Below are 27,545 nucleotides of genomic sequence, written 5' to 3' on the forward strand. Positions count from 1 at the left end.
ACAGAGTAGTCTTCAATATTTCTCTTTTCTGAATTCATTCAGAAGTTTATCCCTATCATCCTTCAGTTCTTTGATTTATTTGTTTGTGTGTTCTTTAAATTCACTGAATTCTTTTATCATGTTTATAATCGTTCTTTTGGGTTCCACATCCTGCATTATCTGTAGGGGGGTTTTATTGTCCTCCTCTAGCAGACTGTTGGTATTTAGTGGAGCTATGTTATTTTGGTTTTTCTTGTTCTTTTTTTTTTTGGCCTTTTTGAGACAGGGTCTCCCTGTAGCCCCAGCTGTCCTGGACCTTACTATGTAGACCAGACTGGCCTTGAACTCACAGAGATACTCCTGCCTCTGCCTATCAAGTGCTGGGATTAAAGGAGTGGGACACCACGCCTGGCATTATTTTTTTCTGTTTTTGTGACATGTGAATTTCTTTTGTAGTTTCTGATTCTTGTGTGAGACTCAGGCCTTCAGCTTTAGGTCTGCTTCTTTTTGTAAACTTAATTTGCCTTTGTGGTTTACTTTTTTGGCATGAAATGCTGGTTCTTCTAAGCTTCCGGTTCTCTCTTTTGATTTTATATTGGAGTGGCCAGATTGCTTTTGTGTTCAGGAATTCCCACAGAGGCCTAAGTCCGATGAGAATCAGATGCTCTCAGGCTTTCTCCTTAGGTCTGGATCCCTTCAGGAAAGACGTTGTCCTCAGGAATTTGGGGTTTGGACTGGCCTGGGAGCAGGGCCCAGGAAAGATACTGGTCTGGGCAGCTGCTAGTCTTGCCACCCAGAGATGCAAAGGGAGATGGGAGCAGGAAGAGTCCCCAAGGGCTCCTTGGGACTTCAGGGAGGAACTGGGTTGGTCTACATGCATAGGATCAGGCAGCCGAGATGTCAGCCCAGGCATCCAGGAAAGAGGCTGATGTGTTGTGCACTCCAGGGAAGCAGAGGGAGGTGAGGGTGGGACCAGGCCCAGAGGGCTCCTGTGGACTGGGAGAAGGAACTGGTTTGGTATGGATGCAAAAGTTCAGGAAGCATTGGTGGTTTCCCAGGTGTAAGGAGTGCCAAGAGAAGGAATGGGGCAGTACCCAGGCTAGGAGGACAGATGGGCGGGGCAGATCGGAGGGTGAATGATTGGGTGGGGGGCGGGATTCAAGGCTTGGAGCATGGGATGGACTTACCCAGGAGAGAGGGTAGGACCAGGCCCAGGGGGCTCCTGGGGACTGCAAGAAGGAACTCTCAATGAAATATTTTTAAAAAGAAGGAAAAATCTGCCTATTCAAAAATGGGTAGAGGGCAAAGTATAAAAATGGTAAGTTAAATATATATTAAGTCTAATTCTGATAACTACTGAAATATAGGAAAAAAAAGACAGGAAGCACAAGTAGAAGAGGTTACTCATTTTTTTGTAAAGTTGGACAAGAAAAGTCTGACTGGAAAATGACATTTTAGAAAGTTCTGAAGGAAGCAAAGAAGGTAGCTATACAGATGTCCAGAGGAAGCGCGTTCTGCGTCTTGGCAGAGGAATAGTGAGTGCAAAACTGAGACGGAAGCATGCTTGACATATGCAGAGAACAGCAGGACCAATATCAGGGGAAAGCCAGGAAGGTATCGTTTGGTTTAGAAATGCAATAGCTTGGAACTTGCCTTGTAGACCAGGCTGGCCTCAAACTCATGCCTGTCTCTACTAGAATTCACAGCGCCACCGTGTCCCCAGACTGGCTTGTGTGTGTGGTGGTGTTTATTTTTCCATTTTATTTTTTAGTTTTGTGCATTTCATATAATAGATCTTAATTAAATTTAGATTCCCTCCTCCCTCACTGTCCCAATTACCCTCCTCCACCAGATTTCAGGTATTCTGTCATATATGTTAAGTCCTATCTGGTCAAGTATTTGTTCTGTTTTGTTGTTTTGTTGTTTTGTTTTTTGGCCTTTTTCAGACAGCGTCTTCCCATAGCCCCAGCTGGCCTGGCACTTATTATGTAGACTAGGCTGGCCTCAGGCTCACAGACATCTGTCTGCCTCTGCCTCCCAAGTGCTGACTAAAGTTATGTCCCAGCATGCCTGGCCCAATAGTACCCACATGTTCCTCTGTGCGAGTTCATCCATTGGAGTCTACTCAGCATATCTTGAGTCATTTCCTTAAAGAAGATATTCTCTCCCTCACTCCATAGTAATCACTTGCCAATAGTTCCTTGGCTAGGGTTGGGACCTTCTACCCATTTCTGCCATTCTATTTTGGGTTTTTATTTGATTGAGTTAACATGGGCCTTGTTGGAAGTTCATGAGCAAGTTCCCAGGGGCCTGAAAGCTTCCATTTCCTTATGTTCATGACCAACCCCGGCTCTTACACTCTTTCTGCCCACTCTTCCATAATGGTCCCTGAGTTGTGGATGGGTGAGGTGGATAGGTATATTTTTGTCTGTTTTATTTTCAAATATCCAGTGCTGACTAAATGATGAATTGTTAAACTTATTGAATGAACGAACACAATGGCCAAGGCTTTGTATAGTTTGCACCACCCCTTGTGCTTCCAGACTTGGCTTCTGCTGTCCTGACTTCTTGCTACATTGTGGATGCTGATCTTTTAAGTTCTTTTTTTAAAAAAATATTTTATTTATTGTTATTTTTATTTTATGTGTAAGAGTGTATTGCCTGTGTGTATGCAAGTGTACTCGTTTCATGCAGTGCCCATAGAGGTCAGTAGAGGGTGTCATATCTCTTGGAACTGGAGCTACACAGGGTTGTTAGCCACCATGTGGATTCTGGGAACTGAACCCAGGTCCTCTGCCAGAGCAGCCAGTGCTCTTTACTGCTGAAACATCTCTCCAGCCCTTAAGTTCTTTTTTATGCTGTTCTCACTTATTCCTCAGAACTTGTAGACCTTTTATTTCTCTCTACTTGGAATATTAGCTGAAAAGTTTCATAAAGAAGCTGCATTAGGACCCTGTGGTATTCTTTCTTAGTAATATCTGATCCCTACCTCAACAGCTAACCTAAAAACTCTACCGTGACAGTTTTTAATGTAGTGCTTACCAGTGTATGTGTCTGAATAGTGAATCCTCTGAATGATCTACTAACATTCTGCCTACAAGAAGTGACATTGTTGTTTTGTTTATTTTTTTTAAAAGCTGGGCACTCAGGAGGCAGAGGAAGGTGGATCTCTGTGAGATCAAGGTCAAACTGGTCTACATAGTGATTTTGAGGACAGCTAGAGAGCTACATTGGAAGACCCTGTCTCAAAACAACAAGACAAAACAAAACAAACAAAACCAAACAAGCAAAATTATGTGTATATGTGTTTGTGGGTATTTGCACATCTGAATTATGGAGCCCATGAAGTCTAGAAGAAGAATCAGTTAAAGTGTCATAAGGGGCTGGCAAGATGGCTGGCTGCCAAGCCGGACAACGTGAGTTTGATCCTTGGAACCCACATTGTGGAAATGGTAGAAGGGGAGAACTGACTCCAAGTTGTCCTCTGCTCAACAGACAGACAGACAGACAGACAGACAGACACACACACACACACACACATACACACACTGAATAAATATAAAAATGTAAAAGACTAATAGTTCTTTTGTTAACCAATAGTTAATTTGAACAATAGTTTCACTTTTGTAATTTTTTTTTAAAAAAGGTTTATGTGCTAGTTTGTTTCTTCATTGCTGTAACAAAACACTCTGACCACTACCAACTTGGGGAGGAAAGAGTTTATCTTACATCTCCCAGGTCACAGTTCATCAGGGAGCCCAAGGTAGGAACTCAAGGCAGGAACCTGGAAGCAGGAACTGGAGCACAGGCATGGAGGAGTGCTTCTTACTGGCTTGCTCCCCTGGCCCCTGCTCAGCCTGCTTTCTTATGCCCACCTGCCCAGGGATGGCACCACCCACAGTGGCCTGGGCCCTCCCACATCACTCAACAATCAAGAAGATGCCCCACAGGCATGGGCACAGGCCAGTCCAATGGAGACAATTATCTAATTGAGGCTCCCTCAACCCAGGTGTGTCAAGTTGACACCAAAGCTATCCAGCACAGTTTAAAATATTTATTTTATGTGTATGAGTGTTTGCTTACATGTGTGTATGTGCAGCACTTTGCTGGCCAGAAGAGATGTCATCAGATCCCCTGGGACCAGAGTTACAGATGGTCATGAGCTACCATGTGGGTGCTGGGAACTGAACCAGGTTCTCTACAAGAGCAGCAAATGCACTTAACCACTGAGCACTGAACACACGTGACATTTTTGTCTCTGTCTCTCTTTCTCTCTCTGTATCTGTCTCTCTTGTTCTCCCCCCCCCACACACACCTGCACACATACAAGCAAATCTTTAGAAAGAAAAGATTTTATGCTGGGTGTTGTGGTGTACACTTTTAATCCCAGCTGTCAGAAGATAGAGGCAGGTGGATCATTTTAAGTTTGAGGCCAACTGGATCTATCTACATAGTGAGCTACAAAGTGAGACCATCTCAAAAACACAAATCAAAAAACAAACAAAAAACCAAGATTATATGTGTGTATGTATCTGTGTGAAATGCATGTGCACATTGTGTACAGGTGCCTGTGGAGCCCAGAGGAATGTGCCAGACTCCTTGGAGATGGAGTTACAGGTGTTTGTGAGTCTCCTGATGTGGGTTCTGGGATCTGAATCCAGCTCTCATGATCAAGCAGCAAATGTTGTTAACTACTGAGCCATCTCCACGGCCCCCAGGGTAAATTCTTATAAAATGTCCACTATTACATTAAGTTATTGTTTCTAATTTTTTTAGTATTAGTTTTATTTATTTTTTAAAGAAACTTTATTGAGAATTTTATTGTTTCTAATTTAAAAAAATTATATTAGGCCAGGAGTGGTGGTGCACATCTTTAATCCCAGCACTTGGGAGGCAGTGGCAGGTGGATCTCTCTGAGACTGAGGCCAGTTTGGTCTATATAGTGAATTCCAGGTCAGCTGGGGCTACAGGGAGATCCTGCCTCTAAAAAACAAACAAATATTAATAAGTGGTTTGTACATAAAACAATATTTATGCTAAAAAGCAGAGATGAAATTTTAAATGAAATAAAGTTTTCCATAGATATCAAAGTTCTTCCCTAATAGATGCTTCATAACAAAAAACAATTGATCACAAGCCCTGTGGACATTTCCAACAAATGATAGGAAAGTGCTCTTCTGTTGAGCTGCCTCTCCAGCCCCAATACTTAAAAAAATTTAAAGACTCTTTGTTTTAAGTCATCAGAGAGAATGTTAGTTGCAAGTCAAGGTTTATTCTCCCTTGTGTTTTTGCACTCTCATTAAGCACTTTGTGTCAGTTGTCCTGTTATAGCTAACCCTTCGAAAGCACTTGTGCAGGAGTGGTGCATAGAGAGTTTAAATAATTCATTTTTTAATTATTTTTTTCTTTATAAAAATTTAATGTATTTTTTAGTTTTATCTATATGTGTGTGTTTGTATGAGTTCATGTGCACCGTGTGTGCAGGATCCCACAGAGCAGAGAGGGCATCAGTTCACTTAGAACTGGAGTTATATGTGGTTGTAAGCTGCCATGTGGGTGCTGGGAACTGAACTGGGTCTTATGCAAGAGAAGTGAACCCTCTTAACCACTCAGCCATCTCTCCAGCCCCAGTAATGATGGTTTAAAGAGTTACACAAAGAATGCCAAAATCAACTCATAAATGGAATTGCATAATCTCCTTACTCTGAAACCTTTTTTTTTTTTTTTTTTGGTCTTTTTGAGACACGATCTCCCTGTAGCTCCAACTGGCCTGGAACTCACTGTGTAGACCAGGCTAGCCTTGAAGTCACAGAGATCCACTTGCTTCTGCTTCCCAAGTGCTGGGATTAAAGACATGTGCCACTACGTCCAGCAAAAACTTCTTAAAATGCAATATATGTGTCAGAATTCATTTCTGAAATGCTTATGGTCAGTTTCTGATGCTGGGAGTCACCAGGTGAGTTTAACAGGAGCAGTATGTCGTTTGACCATTATTATTAGGATGATGACTGACATCCGCTGCTGTGGGACTGCTACAGCATTGGGGCTGTGGAAGGGCCCCCCTTGTAGCTTGGTTAGTAGCACAGTACTATCTTCTGTGATGTAATCTCTAGTGAACAAAACGTGATAGGGAATAGGTCAGAGCCATAGTGCTCAGAAAATAGTGGTAGACGCTTACTAAATTGTCATCTAGTTTGCAAGGTGGTAAGAACCAGACTTTGTTTATGGGAATATGACATGCAAATCTGTGTCCTGCTCCCTCCAATTGTAGACTTAATAATCAAAAGTTTTGGATAGAAAAAATCAAAACAACAATGAAAGACAATGAACACAGATAAAATAAATCCTATCACTGGGATTTTCTGGATTTTAGCGATGCTATTACAGTTTTAATACTCTGTGCATTCACGGGGATGCCTCTTCGGTACTTGACCAATACTGCAGTAAATGTAACATATGTTCTTCTTCAGATTTACCAAAAATTTATCTCCTGACAAGATCAATCTAAGCACACTTAAAGGAGAAGGTGAGCTGAAGAATTTGGAGCTGGATGAAGAGGTGCTGCAGAACATGCTGGACCTGCCCACCTGGCTTGCGATCAGCAGAGTGTTTTGCAATAAAGCATCCATTCGGGTAAGGCTTTGGTGTCTGGATGTTTCCTGTTTTCATTCTCTTTTTCATCTCTGTACTTTAAAGTAAACATTCTGCTTTAGATAATTTTATGAAGAAGAATTTCACTATTATAATTTAGAAAGCAAATCTCTGCATAAATAATTATTGCATCCCTTATGAGTGTAACTGAAGTCACAGTGTATCTAAAACAAGATTTTAATGACATTTAATAAATTAATTTGTTAGTAATAAAATAATTGCTTCAATTTTGCATGTATTCATAAATTTTTTTCCATAGGAATTATTGTCAGATAACAGTTTAAATTTATAGTAAATATTTCAAATAAAGATGTACATAAGAACTGTCATTTATTACTGTAGACATTATGTTCCCCTTTAGAATTTTATCCCTTCATTTGTTTCTTTGTCATTTTGAGAAATTTAAAAATTTCTGTTTACTATTGTTAATCTTGTCATCCTTATTGTTCTATTTTTTTGTAATCATATGCCAATTTATAGCACTTCTTATAAAGGTCAGGCTTAGATTGAGACTGCTTTGTAGAAATAGAGTGTGCTAATGTTTTTCATAAAATTAAAATTTGAATTTCTAAGGAAAGGTTTTGGAATAGGATAATATATTCTTTGATGTTCATCTTTAATTTGGATTCTATCCTCGATAAACTCCAATATCTACAAAGACTTGACAGGGTTTGCCTGAATATTATTTATTTGATATTTCCTACATTTTATAGTAATCACCTTAATTTTATATTTATTTTGAATATTTATAAAAATATTGGTCAGAATTCTAGGATAAAACAAGTTAATAAATACAGTGATTATGCTTTGCTGAGAACTCCTAGTTTAATTTATGAAATTAAAATGCATTTTAAGGACTGATAAAAATATATAACTAGTAAAACTTGAAATTCTTTAAGTAGTCAACTAAGAAGATATAGCCAGTATTATTTTCTTATATTATAAATAGGTAGGTCTGATTTCAAAAATATGAATAATTTGCTCAGTTTATTGTTTTACAGTGTGAGAGAAATGTCACCTGATATAAGTTGATGTCTATCACTAACACGTACAGTGAATGTTGATTACTTTTCACATCAACTTTTAATAATTTGTTTAAAAAATAATTTCTATTTGTAGATCCCATGGACAAAACTGAAAACACATCCTATCTGCTTGGTGAGTTCTGAAACTGTCTCAAAAATAAGTGTTTATATATAAATTAACTGAATGTACTATTTTGCACTTTGGACTTTCCATCCATTAGCTTCCCTTTATTTTGGCTGGACTTAGTTTTTTTCAGCCCTGATATGAGAAGTTTGAACTTTAAAATCAGAGGATTTTTAAAGTTTTATTTATAGAACATTATGTCTACTTTGATACATCTTACTACATTTTAAAATTCTTCATTGACATATTGTAGAATTATTTTAATAATGTTTCATCTAGATGTCTGTGTTTTTGCTATAAACTGAATAATATGTTCTGTAATATACCTTTTAAGGAAAATTGAATAAAATAGATCATTTAGTCCTTTAGTTTATTCTTAAATTTTTATTTATTATGTGTCCATTTGTGTGTACGTTTAATGTTTGTGCGTGAGTGCAGGCACACATATGCCATGGTATACATGTGGAGGTCAAAGGACAGCTTGTGGGAATCAGGCTTGCACAACAAACACCTTTACCTGCTGAGCTATCTTACCTGCCCAGATTCTTTATTGATTCATTCATTCCATAATTTCTCTCTCTCTCTCCATTCTAGATTGTATTTAATTATGTATTTAATTATACATGTATTTAATTATATTGAACTAATCTATATCCCTAATCTCATTCCTTATATATTATTAACCACTCATTTTTTGCTGTGAGAGAATTTATATTTAACAGACACTACATGAATATACAATAAAACAAGATGATTCTAGATACTGAGAAATGCCATATATAAGGTGGAGAACGGCTGGGTGTGGTGGCCCATGCCTGTAATCCCATCAACTGGGGAGGCAGAGGCAGGTGAATCTCTGTGAGATTGAGACCAGCCTGGTCTACATAGCAAGTTCCAGGCCAGCTGGGACTATAGGGGGACCCTGTCTGAAAAAACAAAAACAAACAAAAAACAAAACAAAAAAAATACATAAATACATTAGAGAATGAAGGGTGACTGGAGCTGTGTTTATATTACTATTAAGAACATCAGATCTATGTTCAAGAAGGAAAAATAACTGGAAAGGAGCTTTTCTCATTGTGGAGAAAATTATTTCCTGCTTATTTAATAATTAGTTTTATGTCTTTATCTGAGGTCTCGTGTTGAGGTAAGGCTTTTAAGTGTGGTCCAGCCCCATTGATATATGATTTATCAGTAATGTAATACTTGTGGGATTAGAGATTACACTTCTTTGAATCTAGTGATCTCATCAGTTAATGGCTAATGCTGAGTCACCCCACCCCCCACCCCCCTCATGCAATCCCGTCTACCAGATAGTCACTGCCCTAACTTAGGACTGAATATTTTCTTTTCCTTTTTGGCATTTTTACAAATGTCAACTTTGTTCTTAGAGAAATGAAAGGGAAAATATACTTCCTACTCACAATACATATAAGCCATCTAATTCTTTTTTTTTTTTTTTTTTTTTGGTATTTTTGATACAGGGTCTTCCTGTAGCCCCAGCTGGCCTAGATTCATGATGGAGACCAGGCTGGCCTCGAACTCACAGAGATCCACCTACCTCTGCCTCCCAAGTGCTGGGATTAAAGGCATGCGCCACCACACCCAGCTATAAGCTATCTAATTCTTTGCATTTTTCTTAGTCTCTAGATAAAGTAATAATGGAGATGAGCACATGTGAAGAGCCGCGCGCCCCTAATGGCCCCTCGCCAATTGCAACTGCTTCAGGACAGAGGTAAGCTGTGTCTTCTGATCTATGTGACTGTCACAGGGTGTTTTTTTATATCCATAGTTCTATTATCTGCAGCAATAGGACAGAAAGACTATCAATCTTATAATCTCACATGCCCTCTATTTCAGTCACCTCTTCATTAGACATTTTCTTCATTTAGTTTGAAGTGGGTTATTTTTAGCTTTCGTTCCTCTTGATTTTCATATTGTTAAAAAGTAATGAGTAGCCACGGGCAGAGCAGCAGAAGTGGCAGCAGAGGACTCGGAGGTTCTTAAGGCCAGATGGCTCTTCATTTTTGAATACAGTATTTCTCCTTTATCTCTGGTTTCTTGAACATGCTAGAGAACATTTTTATAACCTACATGTAAGTTTTCACAAAAACCAAACATTCTTTTTAAATAGTATGAGTAATAAATTAAGGCAGTTTGTATGTGTACTTGCATGAGACTATTAACTAATAATTTTTGATGACTATTTTTCCTTTAGTGCATTGTATTTTTTTGCTTTGTTTTTCCAGTGAATATGGCTTTGCTGAAAAAGTAGTTGAGGGAATTACTGTCTCTGTCAATTCTATTGTTATCAGAATTGGCGCAAAAGCCTTCAATGCATCCTTTGAACTTTCTCAGCTACGGATCTATAGTGTTAACGCAAACTGGGAGCATGGAGACTTAAAATTTACTCGTATTCAAGATCCACAGAGAGGAGAGGTAAAGGAGGTTTTTCTTTTCTTGTTTTGGAAAATGTTTTAGTCAGCGATATATCAACAAGCATTTAAAATAATTATATCTTAGTACTGGAGAGATGGCTCCATGGTTAAGAGCACTGGCTGCTCTTGCAGAGGACCCCAGTTAGGTTCCCAGCACCCACATAGCAGCTAAGAATCATCTGTAACTCCAGTTCTGGGGATCTGATGCCCTCTTTTGACCTTTGTGGACATTGCACACACGGTACATGCATGCAGGCAAAACACGCATACACAAAGTAAAAATAATAAATTAATTAATTAATTAATAAAAATTATATATTGTGGTTGTCCAGATTCACATACTACTAAAGTCTCTCTTCTTGCCTTTAGTATGTGTTTCTCTGTTACTCATCATCACTTAATTTTTAATGTCCATGTTTTATTGTTTTGCTGTAAGATTTCACCTTAGAGAGTTAATGAATACTAATTTTTGAATTTAAAATTTTTATTTTTTACTATTGTGTGGCAGTGCATGATGTATGTTGTGGACATGCATCCCATGGTACATATGTGGTGGTCAGAGGACAATTTTGTGGAGTCAGGTCTCTTTCCCACCTTTATATGGGTTCTGGGTGTTGACTCAGGCCAACAGGCTTTCATGGCAAATGTCTTTACCTGCTGAGCCATCTTGCCAATCCTTTTTGAATTTTAAATTTACAAAACTAAAATGTATTATTCAAATACTTTTATAGGCATAATTTAAGTGTTTTTGTACTTAAAATTTTTAAGCATAAAAATATTAAGAATTTTACAAATGATTAATATAATTATGAAAATATGTTACTGCAGGGCTGGAAAGGTGGCTCAGTGGTTAAGAGCACTGACTGCTCTTTTAAAAAAATTTTTTTAATTTTATGTAAGAGTACTTTGCAAGAGCAGCCAGTGCTCTTAACCGCTGGGCCATCTCTCCAGCCCCAAGAGCACAGACTACTCTTGCAGAGGACCTGGGTTTGATTCCCAGCACCCACATGGCAGCTAACAACCATCCATAACTCCAGTTCTAGGGGAATCTAACACCTTCTTCCCACCTTTGTGGACATTGCACGACATGAGTGCACTTATATACGTGCAGGCAATACATTCATAACAAATAAAAAAAAATTTTTTAAAGAAAATATGTTACCGAATTTAATGAAGGGTACTAAAAGCAGCATGGTGAATATTTTTAGGATGTCATGAAAATTAGTTGGGAAGATAATGTTTTTTGTTTGCAGTCAAAATTGTGCATTTTTCTCATTTTGCATGGACGTGTAGAGCTAATCTCTGTTTTCCTTAGGTTTTGACATTTAAAGAAATAAATTGGCAGATGATTCGAATAGAGGCAGATGCTACCCAAAGTTCACATCTTGAAATTATGTGTGCTCCTGTTCGATTAATAACTAATCAATCAAAAATCAGAGTCACACTTAAAAGAAGAGTAAGTCAACCAGATTATCGTATTGATTGTTCTCTTCATTAATTAGAATTGACAGGGAATTTCAAGCCGCTTTCTTAGCTGAAATACTAACGTACTATGAGTGGTCTATTAAGCAGTGCTGGCAAATGAAGAGAGATGGATTGCTGCAGCCAGTATTGTGGAAAGCTAGTGTGTGTGGTCGCAACATTCTTCTGTCTTTCAGATGGAGATTTTCAAAGGCTTTTATGTTTGATTAATTGAATAGATCTTTTAGTTGTCAAATATTTGTTGAACATTTTGTTTTATAATTTCATGGCTAGAATCGCAACTTGCTGGTAGAATGCTTACGTACCATGTGTAAGGCCCTAAGTTCAATGCTCAGTGTATAGCAAGAAAAGAAGAAAACGGAGGAGGAAGAGGAAGAGAAAATTCTCCTGTTGAATCTTGTTCAACATTATTTTTATTATTATAACCAAAACTCTGACCTTTAATAGATTATTAAGATGTGGCTGGTCACCTAGGTAAATTAGGAAAATAGTACTTAAGGTATTAGGGTTTGAGAGTCCACTGTGGTTGGGGATGAAATTTAATGAAGAGGTAATTTATTATTTTTTTAAAAAAACACAGCTCAATTTAAGACTCAACAATGTAGTTTGTATCACTGAGTGTATTAACTGTAATAACTATGTTAAGTTAAATTGGAAGGAAATTTTCTCAGTGTGTAGTGCTTAACACAGATACCCTGAAAAGTGAAACTGGATAAACTAGCCTTTTAGGTTTTAATGAATTTAATATCTTTCTCTGGTAGAATTAGTTCAATTAATGGAATAATTATGATTTGTCAAATGTACATGGAAAATTATATATGTGCTGCTTAATTTGTACTTGGGGAATTTGCCAGTCTTTTGTTGCCACTAGTTATGTCTAGCTCTGAGAGATATTCTATTTTATGTAAACTCAATAATTATTTGTTAAATGAAAGAAACATCCATATCCACATTTAATCTCACTACAAAACATTATGCTTTGTATAATGTTTCCACCCCCCCTTCCACGATGACCCCGGAGCCTTGGGAGGAGAGGGAATGATATAGATGTGCCGTTTAGGAATGAGCACTCCGTAGTCTTTTATTCTCTGCACTTCGAGAAGCTTCCCTGTTGAGAGTTGAGAGATGTACTAATCTACGGGTTATAGAATAATAAGTTATTAGGACTCAGTTTAATACTATGACCATTTAGCAGAATAGTGATAGTAGATTATAAGAACCAGAAGTGATGGGTAGATACAAGGAAATTGTGTTTTCTGAACACAAAAGGGCAGTTGCACATGGGAACCCACAGCACTTGTGACAGCATGCCCAAGTCCAAGCCAGACAAAAACCCAGCATGAATTTGGGGGAGGGGAGGGCATGTGGTAGGAAGCCCCAGCCCTACCTGAGGACCTTTGGCAATTGATAGTTGCTGAGAGAGGGACAGTTTTCTTTAAGGGATGACTCAGGGTAGGTTGACTAGGCTTCAGGGGATGAACCCACACCCGAGAACATTTCGGGAACACAAATGAGACTCTATAGGCCTTTTAAAAAAATAATGGACATGAAGTTGGGGTAGGTAGTCAGATGGGGGTGGATCTGAGAAGAGATTGGGGAGGAAGTCTGAATATGATAAAAATATATTGTATGAAATTCTTAAAGAGTCAGTAAAAGTATTTTTTAATTATGTTTTTTAAAAATGAAAGTATATTATATGTGTTTGAAAAATGCAAGTGCATTATAAATTTCATACTCAACAATTTTATAAATTTTGTTTTTACAGTTAAAAGACTGCAATGTCATTGCAACAAAGTTAGTTCTTATATTGGATGATTTATTATGGGTTTTAACGGATTCCCAGTTGAAGGCTATGGTACAATATGCAAAGTCCCTTAGTGAAGCAATAGAAAAATCAACAGAGCAGAGGAAAAGCATGGCTCCGGAACCTGCACAGGTATGCTGCAAGTTAACAGGAAAAGGGTGCGTGAGGAGTCAAACACACATTAGATTAGGGGTTAGATTGGGGAGCTTGTATTTTCTTACTAAATATTAAAAATTATGTATTCATGTATTTTATTTTTATGTATATGAGTGTTTTGCATACATGTATGTTAGTATACTGTGTGCATGCAATGACCATGGAGACAGAAGAGGGTGTCAGATCCCCTGGAACTGAAGTTACAGATGGCTGTCAGCTACCATGTGGGTGGAAACCAAACCCAGGTCCTCTGCAAGAGCAGCCAGTGCTCTTAACCCCCGAACCATCTCTCAAGCCCCCGATGCATTCGATATATGAAATTTTAAGACTGAAACTAAGAATCTTCCTTATCTTAGATATGTTACAGTATAATGTTGTATAATGTCTACTGTGTATTGATTATTTGTTTGGAGCTCTGTAACTAAACAGGATAATTATTGATAATATTTGATGTTGTAATGCTTTGTGTGTGTGTGTGTGTGTTTGTGTGTGTGTGTGTTGTATATGCATGTGCAAGTGTGTGGTGTGCGTGTGTGTTGTATAGGCATGTGTATGTAGGTGCACACCTGGAGGTCAGAGGAGGATATTGGGTATACTCCTGTGTTACCCTCCACCTTTGTATTTTGGGGTAGGGTTTCTCACTGCATGTGGAGCTCACTGGCAGCCATCCCCAGTGATCCTCATGCCTCTGTCTCTCACAGTGCTGGAATTATAGGTGTGCACTGGCAATGCCCAGCTTTTTCCATGGGTGCTGGGAATTTGAACCCAGGTCCTCATGCTTGTACAGGTAGTGTTCTTAAACACTGAGCCATCTCCCCAACCCAGTAACGCTTCATTATAGGAAGTAAAAAAAAAAAAAATCTAGTTTTAAATTTTCTAAGGTAAAGGAAAATAGGAATAAAACCTAGGTAATTATAAGGGAGGGCATTGAGGATTGATTGCATCTATAACAAGAACTGCTTAGAGATGCTGAGTTTGAAAACAAAACTTCTGTTAGAGTCCTCTGATGGCAAGTAGAAAGGAAGCAAAAAATTATAATCAAAGCGGTTTGATTATAATTTTCTTAAAAGCATTAGTTTGTCTAAAAAGAAAAAAGTAATTTCATTCTTTTAGCATTAAATTCTGATTTCTAATACATGAAGATCTTTGTAGAAGGGACATGGAAAATTCCTGTGGGTGGTATCATTGATTATTTTATTAAAAGTAGAAATAAATTTCATATCTAACCCTCTTAAAATTTTTTAAATTGGTCAGAAGAGGCTTTCGGATCCCCTGGGACTGGAGTTATGGACAGTTGTTAGCTGCTATGTGGGTGCTGGGATTTGAACCTGGGTCTTCTGCAAGAACAACCAGTGTTCTTAACCACTGAGCTATCTCTCCAGCCCCCCCCCCTTAAAATTTTATAGGCTGTTATAAAATTATACTCCTGTGAAGTTTGGGTTTTTTGTTTTTTTAAATACAGTAATATATCTCAGTGATCTAGCTTATTGGTGACTGAAGCTTGGTGCATGAAAGTGGCATACATTGTAGGCTTTCACTGACCAGCAGATTGGCAGATTACTGTGGCCTGGTTTCAGCGGTGCATAGGTACATGATGTAATGTAGAAATGAATGTCTTCTGTTCTGCCTTCAAGGACCTCTGAATATAACAGAGTGAAATATAAGATAAATATTGTAGTTCTACATACATATTAGAGGGCAGAGCTGAAAGAGAAGGAGGTGTGGGAACTATGGGAACACAGAAGTTTTTTGTTTTTTTAAAAAAATATTTTATTTATTTATTTTTATTTTAGCGTATGTGTGTATTGCCTGCATGTGGGTAAGTGCACCTGTGTCGTGCAATGCCTGCGGAGGTCAGAAGAGATCGTTGGATCCCCTAGAACTGGAGTTAGGGACAGTTGTCAGCTGCCATGTGGGTGCTGGGATCTGAACCCGAGTCTTCTGCAAGAACATTCAGTGCTCTTAACTGCTGAGCCATCTCTCTAGCCCCATATGGGAACACGGAAGTTTTAATTGACTTTTGCAGAATTTGGATTTTTGTTTTGTTTTGTTTTGTTTTTTTGAGACAGGGTCTCACTATATAACATTGGCTAGCCTGCAACTTGCCATCTAGACCAGGCTAGACTCAAATTCAAAGAGACTGATATGCCTTTGCCTTCTGTGTTCTCAGGATTAAAGGTACGCACCACCATGTCTGGCCCTGGAGAGGTTTTATAAGGAACGCAATGTGATTTTTGTCTTCAAAAATGGGGAACAGAGCTAAGGAGTTGGCTCAGTGGGTAAAGTGCTTGCTGTACAGTTGTGAGGACCTGCGTTACGAACCCCAGAGCCCACAGACATGGTAGTAGAGGCTGTCATCCCTGCCCTCCAATGGCAAGATGGGAGGATAGATCCAGGGGTGTACCTGTGATGACATGAAGGTGTGACAGGAGCATCCTGGAAAGTGCAGGGGCCAGCTAGCCTGGTGTACGCAGAGACCTTGTCTTAAGATGGACAGTGAGGACCGACACCCAAGGTGGTCCTCCGACCTCCACATGCACACACACGCACACACACAAAGAGAAACATTTCATAGGCAGACTCAAAGGAAAAGTATTTCAGAAGATACAAGAGACTGTGGAAATACAGTGTTGTTTAAAGGACAGGATTTTTTGAGAACAAGAAGGAATTTGGTGTTACTGAAGAAGTGCTTTCAGGGTCAGCAACATGTGCCTATAGGGATATATTACAGCTTTCTAAGTTTTGTGTTTTAAGGAAATTGAGTTCCACACCTTTCACTTTAATAGGTGTTCTTTCTTTGACTTGACCTGCTTGAGAATGTGCTTGTTTTAAAATCTCATGCCAGTTCTCCCTTTCCATAATGCTCTTATCCATTACAAATGAAAGGCATCCTTATTGACTTCAGTCTGTGATGGGTTTGGTCAGGAAGAAAAAGGACTTGGCAGTAAGACAAATAGGCAATTTGTGACTACTGCTGTTGATGTCAGAAATTAATGATGCTCACAATTAAGTGACAAATAACTTTTATTACTTTGTTTTGAACACATTTGAAGAAAGATGTAATAAATCTCAGAAGACATAGGAACTATAAAAGGATTGTCGAATTATTGGAAATATATGCTAGACTACATTATGATCCTAGCATGTAACTTGGACTATTAAAGTATCAAGTTACATTGTTAAAATGAAATTCCTCTCATTCTACTCCACCTATTGGTGTATATAGCCAGAAAAACAAAAAAGTAGATACAGATTTGATGATAAATCTTGTATCACTCTGTCAGTATGTAGTATTATCGAAGAAGGCCCTTTCTGAGTTTTATGGGGGAGCCTAATTCTAAAAATTGGAGGAACAGACCATTGGACTACAACATGGAAGTTTCCTGTACAGGTAGCATTCATTGACACAGAAGCATGCTAGGTAAGAAAGGCATTGTGTGTTAAAGAATTTGTACATTTTCCTGTGGCGTCTGGGGGCCAGTGGAAGTTATTAATGGGGAAGGACAATCAGATGTGATATGATGGCGCTACAGAAAATGGACTGAAGAAGAAGAGTGCCAGTGTAGAGGAAGCTTAGCTTTGACAATGGCCTGAAAGAAGAAAGAACAGGACAGGTTAGAGAATATATCACAGTCTTTCAGAAGTTGAGGACTTTAGAATGATAGCGTACAGTTCTGTCAGCCAGAAAAGGGAATACAGAAGATGAAGCAGGTTTGATTGAAGGAGATGAGGTAAGGCAAGCTATTGTGAAGCTGAAAAAATATAATTAAAGAAGTATGAGAGAATTTTGTTTTACAGTATTATCACTGTAGATATAAATCTTCATCTGTTAAGGTTATAATAAAGATTTTATGTGGTGTAGGTTTTATTCTAATGATAGTGATTACAATTACACATTACTAGACAGAAGATTTATGTTACTATAACTCCTATATAATTTTAGGTATGTTTATATAAAATAGAGTGTAGATTAAGGACCTAATTATAGATAAATATTAGGAAACTTGAAATTTGACAGTTCTAGCACTCTAGTAAAACCAACGTTAGTATTTTGAGATTTTTTTTTACAGCATTTTGCCTAAGTAACTTCACTTTTTCCCAGATGTGTGTGTGTGTGTAATTTTCTCTCTCTCTTTAGTCTTCTTAATTTTAAAGATTTTTAATTATGTGTATATATGGGGGAGGGGTTGTGCACATGTGCAGTGCCCATGGACACCAGAAGAGGGCATTAGATTCCCTGGAGCTGTAGTTAGAGGCCATTGAGAGCCACCAGGCAAGAGTACTGGGAACTGAACTCAGGCCCTCTGCTGAGCAGTATGTTCTAGGAACTGCCGAGTCATTTCTCTAGCCTCCTTGATGGTTTTTTGTCACTGTGTATTTCATAGTGGGCTTTCTTAAGCATCATTGTTTTCTTGGATGGTCACTGTCCCTTTGCTACATTAGGTACCATTAAATGATTTCCTGGTTTTTTTTTTTTTTGAGATTTCAGAAAGTAGATGAGAGAGTAAAGTATCGATAGCAGGCCTTTGCGTAGCTTTACGTCTAGTCATCTTGCATCATAGATGCTTGTATAACTTCATCTCACCATTTTGTGAAAGAGAAGAGACTACTATTTTTAAAATGAAGAGATGCTAAGATAGTGATGATGCAGAAGTGCTTATGAAGGGCCTCTTTCGTTTACCCAGAAATAGTACCTCTAAACTTGAACCCACCACAGTATTAAGAAAAAGGTTTCTAAGGACATCAGTGTTTGTGTTTTTATTTCTCATTGTCTTGAAGAAGAAGAGAGAAAATGTGGTGAAAGATGCTGGATGCCAGTACATGATTATAATGCCAGCAGTTGGAGGCTGAGACAGGAGAACCATGTTTGAGGCCAGTGTGGGCTACACAGAGGCCCTGTTTGAAAAAATTATGTGCTTTTCTGAGTAATATGCTGAAATTTTGCTCTGTCCTGACCTATCCTGTCCAGGACGTGAATCACCCTCTGTCCAGGGTATCCACACAGTACACTGTCCACCTGTTTATCACTTGGTAGCTGGCTATATTTTCAGATCATCCGCATGGTATCCCAGTGCTTATATAGAGAGCTTTGTGCCTTATGGAGTTCAGATAGCCACTGAATGTCTTGGCATGTAAATCTCTGAGGATGCGGTGGGGGGGTGTACTTCAATACTAGTACCGTTGTAAATAGTATTAAACTGTTAAGACTCTGAAAATAGATGTGAAAAAACAAAGAAAAGGTGGTGATCCCTCCCACCCCCCGATTTGTATCAGTTTATCAGGTAATTAAAAAGTTTTCTTACCGGGTGTGGTGGCACAGGTCTTTAATCCCAGCCCTCGGAAGGCAGAGGCAGATGGATCTCTATGAGTTTGAGGCCAGCCTGATCTACATAGTGAGTTCCTGGCTAGCTGGGGCTACAGGGAGTCCCTGTCTCAAAAAGACCAAGAAAAAAAAAAAAAAAAAAAAGGTTTTTATAACCCCTAGAATTTAAATTTTCATGACTATTTCATATTTCCATTTCCTTAATTTCTATGGGCCGTAGTTATTTCCGTTGAGTGATTTACATTTACTAAGCATACTTTGCAGTACCTTTATAGTATAATACTTTTTAATAGCTATCATGTGCTCAAATTTGTACATATGCTCAGTATATATACTGCTTGATAATCTTTAAGTATATTTTATTGACAGAGTATTCTAAATTTGAAAGTAGTTAATTTTTAAATGAAAAAAAAGTCTTCATTTTAATAATTATTAAAGTCTTCATTTTAATAATTATTCAGTCTCATGTACAGTACTGTGGCTCATGTGCTGGATTGTCTCGCAGTATATTTATGTGTATTATCCCATTGGATGCTTACATATAATCATTGTAGGCTATAGGGATTCATTTTTACCTCTCAACCATATAATGATTTTTCTCTGTGAGGAAAAATATTTGAAATTAAAGTCTATTTATCCTTCTGACTTCTGGTTTCTTCGGATTTCCTAGTTCAAAGGAATTACCTCTTTTGAGAGGTGCTTATAGTACTAAATAATATCCTAAGGGCTTCCACAAAGGCATGATTTTTCTTTTTCAATAGGTTATATATGTGTGCAGGGCTTATATTTGTTTTCTTTTTAACATTTAGAGCTGCCTTTAATAATAATTAGTAACTATATTTCCAAAATTAGAACATAAATATGTAAAATATTTACCAAAATGTATTTGGCTTACATTCCAATTGTGTATAATTCGTTAAAGTAAAATTTTTATGTAAATCAGAAGCTATTTTGAGTCAGCTGAGTTACTGATACAAAATAAACTGTATATGCTTATTTTTCATGCCTTCTTTACTGGAGATGTTCAGGTGTGCCTAAGTGTGAAATTTTCAGCATGTGGCTGCGCAGTGATAATGTGGTTTGAATCTTTAGAGCTCAACAGTAACCCCATCTGCCCAGCACGTGAAGACCCCACAGACTTCAAATGCTCCTGATCTAAATGATAGAATTGTGAAATTATTCAATGACTTTGATGTTAAAGAAACCTCCCATCATCTAGTGATTTCTCACCTAGATCTACACATCTGTGATGATATTCATGCAAAAGAAAAAGGTAACAAACCTTAGATCAAATTATTCTGGCTTTTCTAGAATCGATTCTAAAATTGTGTTGTTTACTATAGATAGACTGTATTGAAAAATAATTGTCATAATTTTATCATTCAGGATGATATATAAAGGGAACATTATTTTGATATAAAATTTTTTATTTGATGTTAGTACTTAACTGTTAGCTGTTAGTGCTAACAGTAAAATTAGATTAAAAAAACTAAGACTGGGACTGGAGAGATGACTCAGTGGTTAAGAGCACTGGCTGCTCTTACAGAAAACCTGGGTTTGGTTCCCAGCACTCATATGGTGGCTAACAACAATCTGTAACTCAGTTCTAGTGGATTTGGTGTCCTCTTCTGATCTCTACAGACATTGAATCCATATGGCACAGTTACATACATGCAGGCACAACACTCATACACATAAAAATAAATAAAATAAATAAATAAAAATATTTTAACCCCCCCAAATTGAATAGATGACATTCTTGAATAGAATACCTTAGACTTGCTGTTTGAAATTATCCATAAATTTTATCCTGTTTCACTCATGGGTATTCATACATGTTTTAAACATTGTAGTTAACCTACCAGTTTCTGAACTCATGTTCTGTATTACATACCTACAGACATCTGTGTGACTCCTTTACATTTTGTCCCCTGGCCTGTCTTCCTGAAAGTTCATAAGGAAGCGAATTCCTCTTTGAAATTTTTCTTCTTTTAGCATGTGTTCCTCTTTTTTATCCTTGTTTAACAGATTCAGTTAATAAGGCAAACAGGAAGCTGTTCTTGGTCACCTTGAAATTCCATGGTTGCATAGACTCAGTGCTGGGTGTGTCTGTTTCTCTGTCAGAGTGCCAATGGCCCACTAGTGTTGGAGAGTTCAGCAGGTAGGCTTATCTAAGGGACAGTGTTTATCTAATTTTGGTGAGCGTTAGGATCAAGTTGAGGATCTCTTAAAAATGGAAATATTTGACCTGGGTTTTTCAGACCTGAATCAGAATATTTATCTGTGAAAACTGTTCCTTTGGATTTTTTTTTTTAAAGCTGAGAAAGTGAGTGTTGAGGTCTGTGTACTTGGCAGTAGAGGTTACTCTGGAGTCATCACACAAAGCAGGAGGACTCAGCTAACAGATAAAAAGGGTGGCGGGAGCTGGCCTTGTGGACAGGCCTGTAATCTCAGGTGCTAGAAAGCCTGAGACAGGAGCGTCACAAATTTAAGGGTTGCTTAGCCGACAGAATAACCTCAGCTTGCCATCAGCATGGGCAAATTAGTGAAACCTTGCCTCAAAAACTTTAAAAAGGGGACAGGGCATGGTGGCGCAAGTCTTTAAAAACAGCACTCGGGAGGCAGAGGCAACCAGACATACATGAGTTCAGGGCCAACCTGGCCTGTATAGTGAGTTCCAGGCCAGCCAGGGCTATATAGCAAGACCCTGTCTCAAAAAAACCCAAACCAGAACAAACAAACAACCCCTCCCAAACAAACTAAAAAACCCAAACCAAACAAACACCCAAGTAAACAAAAAAATTTTAGAAGGGGTCGGGCGGGTATCGCGTGTTAGAGCCCTTGCCTAGCATGGGAGAGACCCTAGATTGACTCAGTCTCCATTATTGCTAAAGGGGAAAGTTGGGTGGTAAAGCTGAAGATTTGGGGTTTGTAAAGGAATTTTTTTGACATTTTCTTTGCCTACTTTGTGTCATTTGACTTATAGTTATCATCTGCTCTAGTGATGTAAACAGAAAAAATTATTACCAAGTAACAAAATGAGGTACTTTACTAAACATTTTGCCTGGTTTTCTGTAAGCCCTTTGGTAGTGCCCACTGGCACCCCTCATAGATACACTGCCTCCTGCACTGCCCGGATCTGTAGTCACTTCTGTTGTGAAATTCAAGAAGCTCGGAAATATTTCTTCATCTGTTTGTAGAAATCTCACTGATAGTAAAAGCTGACCTGATCAAGACATTACTATTTACTATTGTTATTTTACCCCCTTTTTAGGTTTTGCTGCAGAATTGCTATTTTTATTATTTAGTGCTACCTCTGAAGCTGCTTACAAAATATACTACACACCAGATTAATTTCAAAAATTGTTTTAAAAATTTCTGAATTCTGAAGCATTTAGCTCCAAACATTCAGAGATCAGAGGATAACTCTGGGGAGTCTTCCTCCCGCAGGATCTGGGGATCAAACATAGGTCATTAGACTGGCATGGTGTGTGCTTTTACCCACTGAGCCATCTTGCTAGCCCGTAAGATGAGGATTGTGGAGGTGTACTATGAATTCTACTAAATCTAATTGAAATAAATCAGAGTTAACAAATTAATAGAGGGTGTATATTTGACAGTCTTGGTTTGTATTGTCTTCACTGCTAGTTGACTTGCTCATGCTGTTTTAAATTTTAATTTGAGGGACTGAGATGTAGCTCAGTTGGCAGAGCAATTACTAAGCATGCCTGAAGCTTTGGGGTTGTATAAACTGTGTCATCTCAGCACTTATTAGGCAGGAAGATCAGGGGTTCAAGATGATCTTCTTCTACATCTTCAGTTTGAAGCCAGCCTAGGATACAGGAGATGCTGTCTTAAAAAAAATGTCTGTTAGATTTTTGCTAACTTATGATCTATGTATAGCTTTGTGACTAGATTATTTACTTGCTCCAATATATTCAATTTATTCTTTAGTGAGAGGCAAGATGATACATAGTGACAATGTTAAGATTTCCTGTGTTCAAAGCCCAGCTCTGTACTTAATTAGCTTTATAATCTTGTTCTGTTTATTATTTTTGTGCCTTGATTTACTTATGTGTAATAATAATAATAATAATAATAATAATAATAATAATAATAATAATAATAAAATAATACTTATGGGATTGTTATGAAAATAAAATGAGTTAGTACACCTGAAGTATTAGTAGCTGTCTGGGAAGATGGTTAGAGCTTATAACATGAAAGTTCCTCACTGCCACTGCAGTCATGGAGGGCAGAAGCACTAGTCTTAGGTCATCATTTATACCTAACAAATGTCCTTCAGTGTTAATGCTTAGTAGATTAATTGCATTTTCTAGATTAATTGCGTTTTCTAAAATTCTTACTGCATTGTCTATGATAAAAAAGAGTTCTTACTACTCGAAACCAATTGTCGTAAAGACTTTTTTCTTATGGTAAATTATTTCGGATATTTGCATACTGTTTTTCCCATTTTTTTCTTCAATCCTTTTCTCTTCCCAGAGTCAAACAGACGTATTACTGGAGGTGCTATGCAACTCTCTTTTACACAGCTGACCATAGATTATTATCCTTATCATAAAGCAGGTGTGTATAACAATTTTTTTAAAAATATGCAAATCTTGGGGCTGGAGAGATGGCTCAGCAGTTAAGAACACTGGCTGTTCTTGCAGAAGACCTGGGTTCTAATCCCAGCACCCACATGGCAGCTAACAACTATCTATAACTCCAGTTCCAGGGGATCCAACGGCCTATTCTGTCCACCTCGGGCATTGCACAACACAGGTGCACTGACCTACATGCAAACAATACAGACATACACATAAAATGAAAAATAATAAATAAAACATTTAAATAAAAATAAAATATGCAAGCCAGGTGTGGTGGCGCATGCCTTTAATCCTAGCACTTGGAAGGCAGAGGCTGGTGGATCTCTGTGAGTTCAAGGCCAGCCTGGTCTACATAGTGAGTTCCAGGACAGCTGGGGCTAGGGAGACCCTGTCTCAAAAAGACCAAAAATAAATAAATAAACAAACAAACAAATAAATAAATAAATAAATAAAATATGCAGATCTTACTTTGAAAATGACATAGCCAACATTTTTAAAATTCTTTTTCTGTTGTTTTAATTTACTAAGGAGGAAAGAGAACAAGGCATCTTTATTATTTTTCTTCTGACAGCATTTTACTATGAATGTAGAATTGCCTTGGAAATGTACTGAGGTTCATATAGAGTATTAGGAACTGTAATTGTTAGAAATTGACAAATTTGGGACTGGAGAGATGGCTCAGTGGTTAAGAGCACAGATTGCTCTTACAGTGGGTTCAATTCCCAGCACCCATATGGCAGCTAACAACCATCCTTAACTCCAATTTCAGGGGATCCAACGCCTTCTTCTGATCTCCATGGACATTGCAAAACACGGTGTACTTGCACACATGCAGTCAGTACACTCATACACATGAAAAAAATAGTAAATAAAATATTTTAAAAAGAAATTGACTAATTTTGCCTAAGGTATTGCTAAATGCTAGAGAATTTGCCTAGCTTTTTTGAGGCTGTGGGTTTGGTTCCTCAGAATCATATACAACACACACATAGACACACAGACACACACATGTACAAATTTGAAAAATTTTCTAAATAAGTTAAAACTTCTGAAAAATTAGAACATAGCAGTCATGTATTTGTATTATTTTCTTTTGCTTCTTCCTCCTGAGTGCTGGGATTAAAGGCATGTGCCACCACGCCCTGCTGTATTATTTTCTTAGTTGTGACAAATTAAGTCATATATATATATATTATATATATATATATATATAAGTCACATATATATATATAGAGAGAGAGATCCACCTGCCTCTGCCTCCCGAGTGCTGGGATTACAGGCGTGTGCCGCCACACCTGGCTTAATATTTTTAATTTTTAAATATGTCTATATATTGCCTATAGAATTTTGAAACTTTTCTACTTTTCTGTATTTTCTGAATCTTATCTGTAAATAAGATTTAATAGGCTCTTTAATTATTGAATATTGGTAGAGTCTTTTCTTCCAAATAATAAAAACAAAAAAGTATGAATTATTGCCAAATTAAGTAATTGAAGCATAGCACCTGTCTCTGCATTTTAATAGTATATGACTGTTTTTGTTTTGTAATTTACAAAATAAGAAAAAGACAAAAATTATAATGGCATTTCCAGGATCTCTAAAAAGCAGTTAAAAAAAATTGTGTTCATGTTTCCACTTCCCGTCATTTCTATATCAGCGCACAGTAGGATTTAAAAGTTGTACTATTTGTTTGGTCTTTTTGAAAGGCAGTGTTTTCTGTCCTATCTTGACTGGTAAGTTATGCTTAAAATCTCTTAACTGGCCGGCTGTGGTGTTCTGTGCTGTGACCCTACTCCTTTTCCTGCACTTCTCGAACATAGGAAGCTGTGCAGTGTGCTGTGGCCTCAGTTATACTAGCACATCATATCTCAAAAGAAGAAAAATGTCTTCTAACTGTGGAAATTATTCTTATTTTAGATGGGAAAACTTTCAGTCATAGAGCAGATTTTATTTTCTTAATCTTTTTATGTGCATGCTGTTTTTCTAAGTTTCTAGAAAGAAACCTGATCTTGATTTTGTATTTTCTTTCTGATTGATACCTGTATTGAGAAGTTTTGTTGTTTTTTTAAATGTTTTGATTATCATCTACTTTATCACCTTTCTATATTAGATTACTGTTAATCACTTTACAACAAGTCTTTGCTGAAAGGTTGTCTTTTCTTTGATTTTTTTTTTTTTTTGAATTCTCTACAGTGGATGTTTGCCAGCTAATTGAATATCCAGTGAAAATTGCCTAGACCTGTGGCTTGGAATTGAATATTGTTTCACTAAGTATGGGTTTTAGATAGAAAGTCATGTATGTTATTTGCTTTTGACACTCTTTTTCCTCTGTCTTGCTCTTATTTTATTAGAGAAGTAGACTGTAATTTTTTTCTATTGAAGATTCAAGCCAGGTATGGTGAACAGTCCTGTTACTAAGACACCATCTAAAACAAAGCAAAATACAACATGCTCTCTTGAGAAAATGACTTAGGTTTGAGTGAAAACATTGTGCATGTTCAGTGAATACCTCTTACCCATTTTACAGGAGATAGTTGTACTCATTGGATGTATTTCAGTGATGCAACCAAAACAAAAAATGGATGGGCTAACGAGTTGTTACATGAATTCGATTGCAACGTTGAGATGCTTAAACAGGCTGTGAAGGATCACAGCATAGGTTCACCTCCTAAATCCCCAACACATGCCTCTCCCCAGCACACACAAACAGGTATTTCACCTAATGGCATCCCCCTAATGGTGGGTGGGAGACAGGGAAGGGGAGAGGGAGAGGGAGAGGGAGAGGGGGAGGGGGGAAGAGAGAGAGAGAGAGAGAGAGAGAGAGAGAGAGAGAGAATGAGAATGAGAATATGTATGCGGTCATATGTTTTCTGTACATATTATTTTAAATTAATTTAAAAAAAGCTTACAGCCTAAATCAGACAAACATAGGCTTATTGACTAAAGAACTTTTAAGATTAATATTACCAGAGATAGCCTGAGAGGGTGGGATCCGACCTCCAACAGTGTAGTGGCTGTGATCTCAGCAGAGTGCCGGGTTCTGGCCTCCCTCTGGCATAGGGGCCGAGAAAGCAGGGGACTGCCTGAGAGTGTCCAGATCCTGGCTCCACTTGGTGATGAGCTTCCCTTAATTGCACCATACCCATCCCTCTACCTGGGATTTCTCGAGGCCTCTCCTAAGGCCCCAGGGCAGATCTGGCTTTGGTAGGCTAAGGCTGAGATCTTAGCAGACAGCCTTAGAGGATGAGTTCTGACCTCCATCTGTGTAGCGGCTGTGATCTCATCAGACCACCAGAGAGTGTCGGGTTCTGGCCTCCCTCTGGCACAGGGGCTGAGAACACAACAGACCAACTGAGAGTCCCAAAATTGCCCCCCTCCCTAGGAAATTTCCTAATTTTTCTCTGAGTTCCTGCTAATAGGGATCCAAACCTTAGAAAGTCACTGAGTGTACCTGTCTGGAACCTGACTTGGGCTTCTGTGGGTGCTCCTGAATAGTTGATCTGAAGCCATCAGTTCCCTCCAAAATAAAACCTGAGAGAACCTGAAATCTGTACCAACCAGCTTTACATAACCAATAAGGAAAGGACCTAGGCACCCCAATAATACAAACAGAAGCAACTTAATTCTTTTATCAGAATCATAAATAACAAAAGAAATTCACATGCCAAAATCACAACAAAAAAAATGGTAAAATGGAGAGCCAAAACACTATGTCCCCACCAAACTCCACGAGTCCTGTAGAAGAGTTCTATAAGGAGAACCCCCTAGAGATAATCCAGGACACTGAATTTAGAAGAGCAATCATAAACATGATCAAGGAATTAAACCAATTTAAAGAACACATGAACAAACAAATCAAAGAACTAAAAGAAAATAAGGATAAACTTCTGAATGAATTCACAAAAGAGATAGAAACATTGAAGAAAACTCAGGCAAAAATGAAGAAGGAAGTG

General features: G+C 37.9%; 1 protein-coding gene across 2 annotated transcripts in view; it reads left to right on the forward strand.

Moving 5' to 3' along the window:
* The window catches only part of Uhrf1bp1l (UHRF1 binding protein 1 like), a 122,884-nt gene that overhangs the window by 43,887 nt on the left and 51,452 nt on the right, over positions 1-27,545 (forward strand). For both annotated transcript variants that reach the window (XM_017802717.2, XM_008851151.2), the window contains exons 2-10: positions 6,450-6,612; positions 7,750-7,788; positions 9,423-9,514; positions 10,029-10,218; positions 11,533-11,673; positions 13,465-13,635; positions 20,075-20,255; positions 23,486-23,569; positions 26,120-26,302. In XM_017802717.2, the coding sequence (XP_017658206.1) occupies positions 6,450-6,612; positions 7,750-7,788; positions 9,423-9,514; positions 10,029-10,218; positions 11,533-11,673; positions 13,465-13,635; positions 20,075-20,255; positions 23,486-23,569; positions 26,120-26,302 (1,244 nt within the window). The remainder of the gene's footprint in view (positions 1-6,449; positions 6,613-7,749; positions 7,789-9,422; positions 9,515-10,028; positions 10,219-11,532; positions 11,674-13,464; positions 13,636-20,074; positions 20,256-23,485; positions 23,570-26,119; positions 26,303-27,545) is intronic.

The sequence above is a fragment of the Nannospalax galili genome, unplaced genomic scaffold, assembly GCF_000622305.1.
Source record: "Nannospalax galili isolate Female #2095 unplaced genomic scaffold, S.galili_v1.0 scaffold885, whole genome shotgun sequence".
In the NCBI taxonomy this organism is placed as follows: Eukaryota; Metazoa; Chordata; class Mammalia; order Rodentia; family Spalacidae; genus Nannospalax; species Nannospalax galili.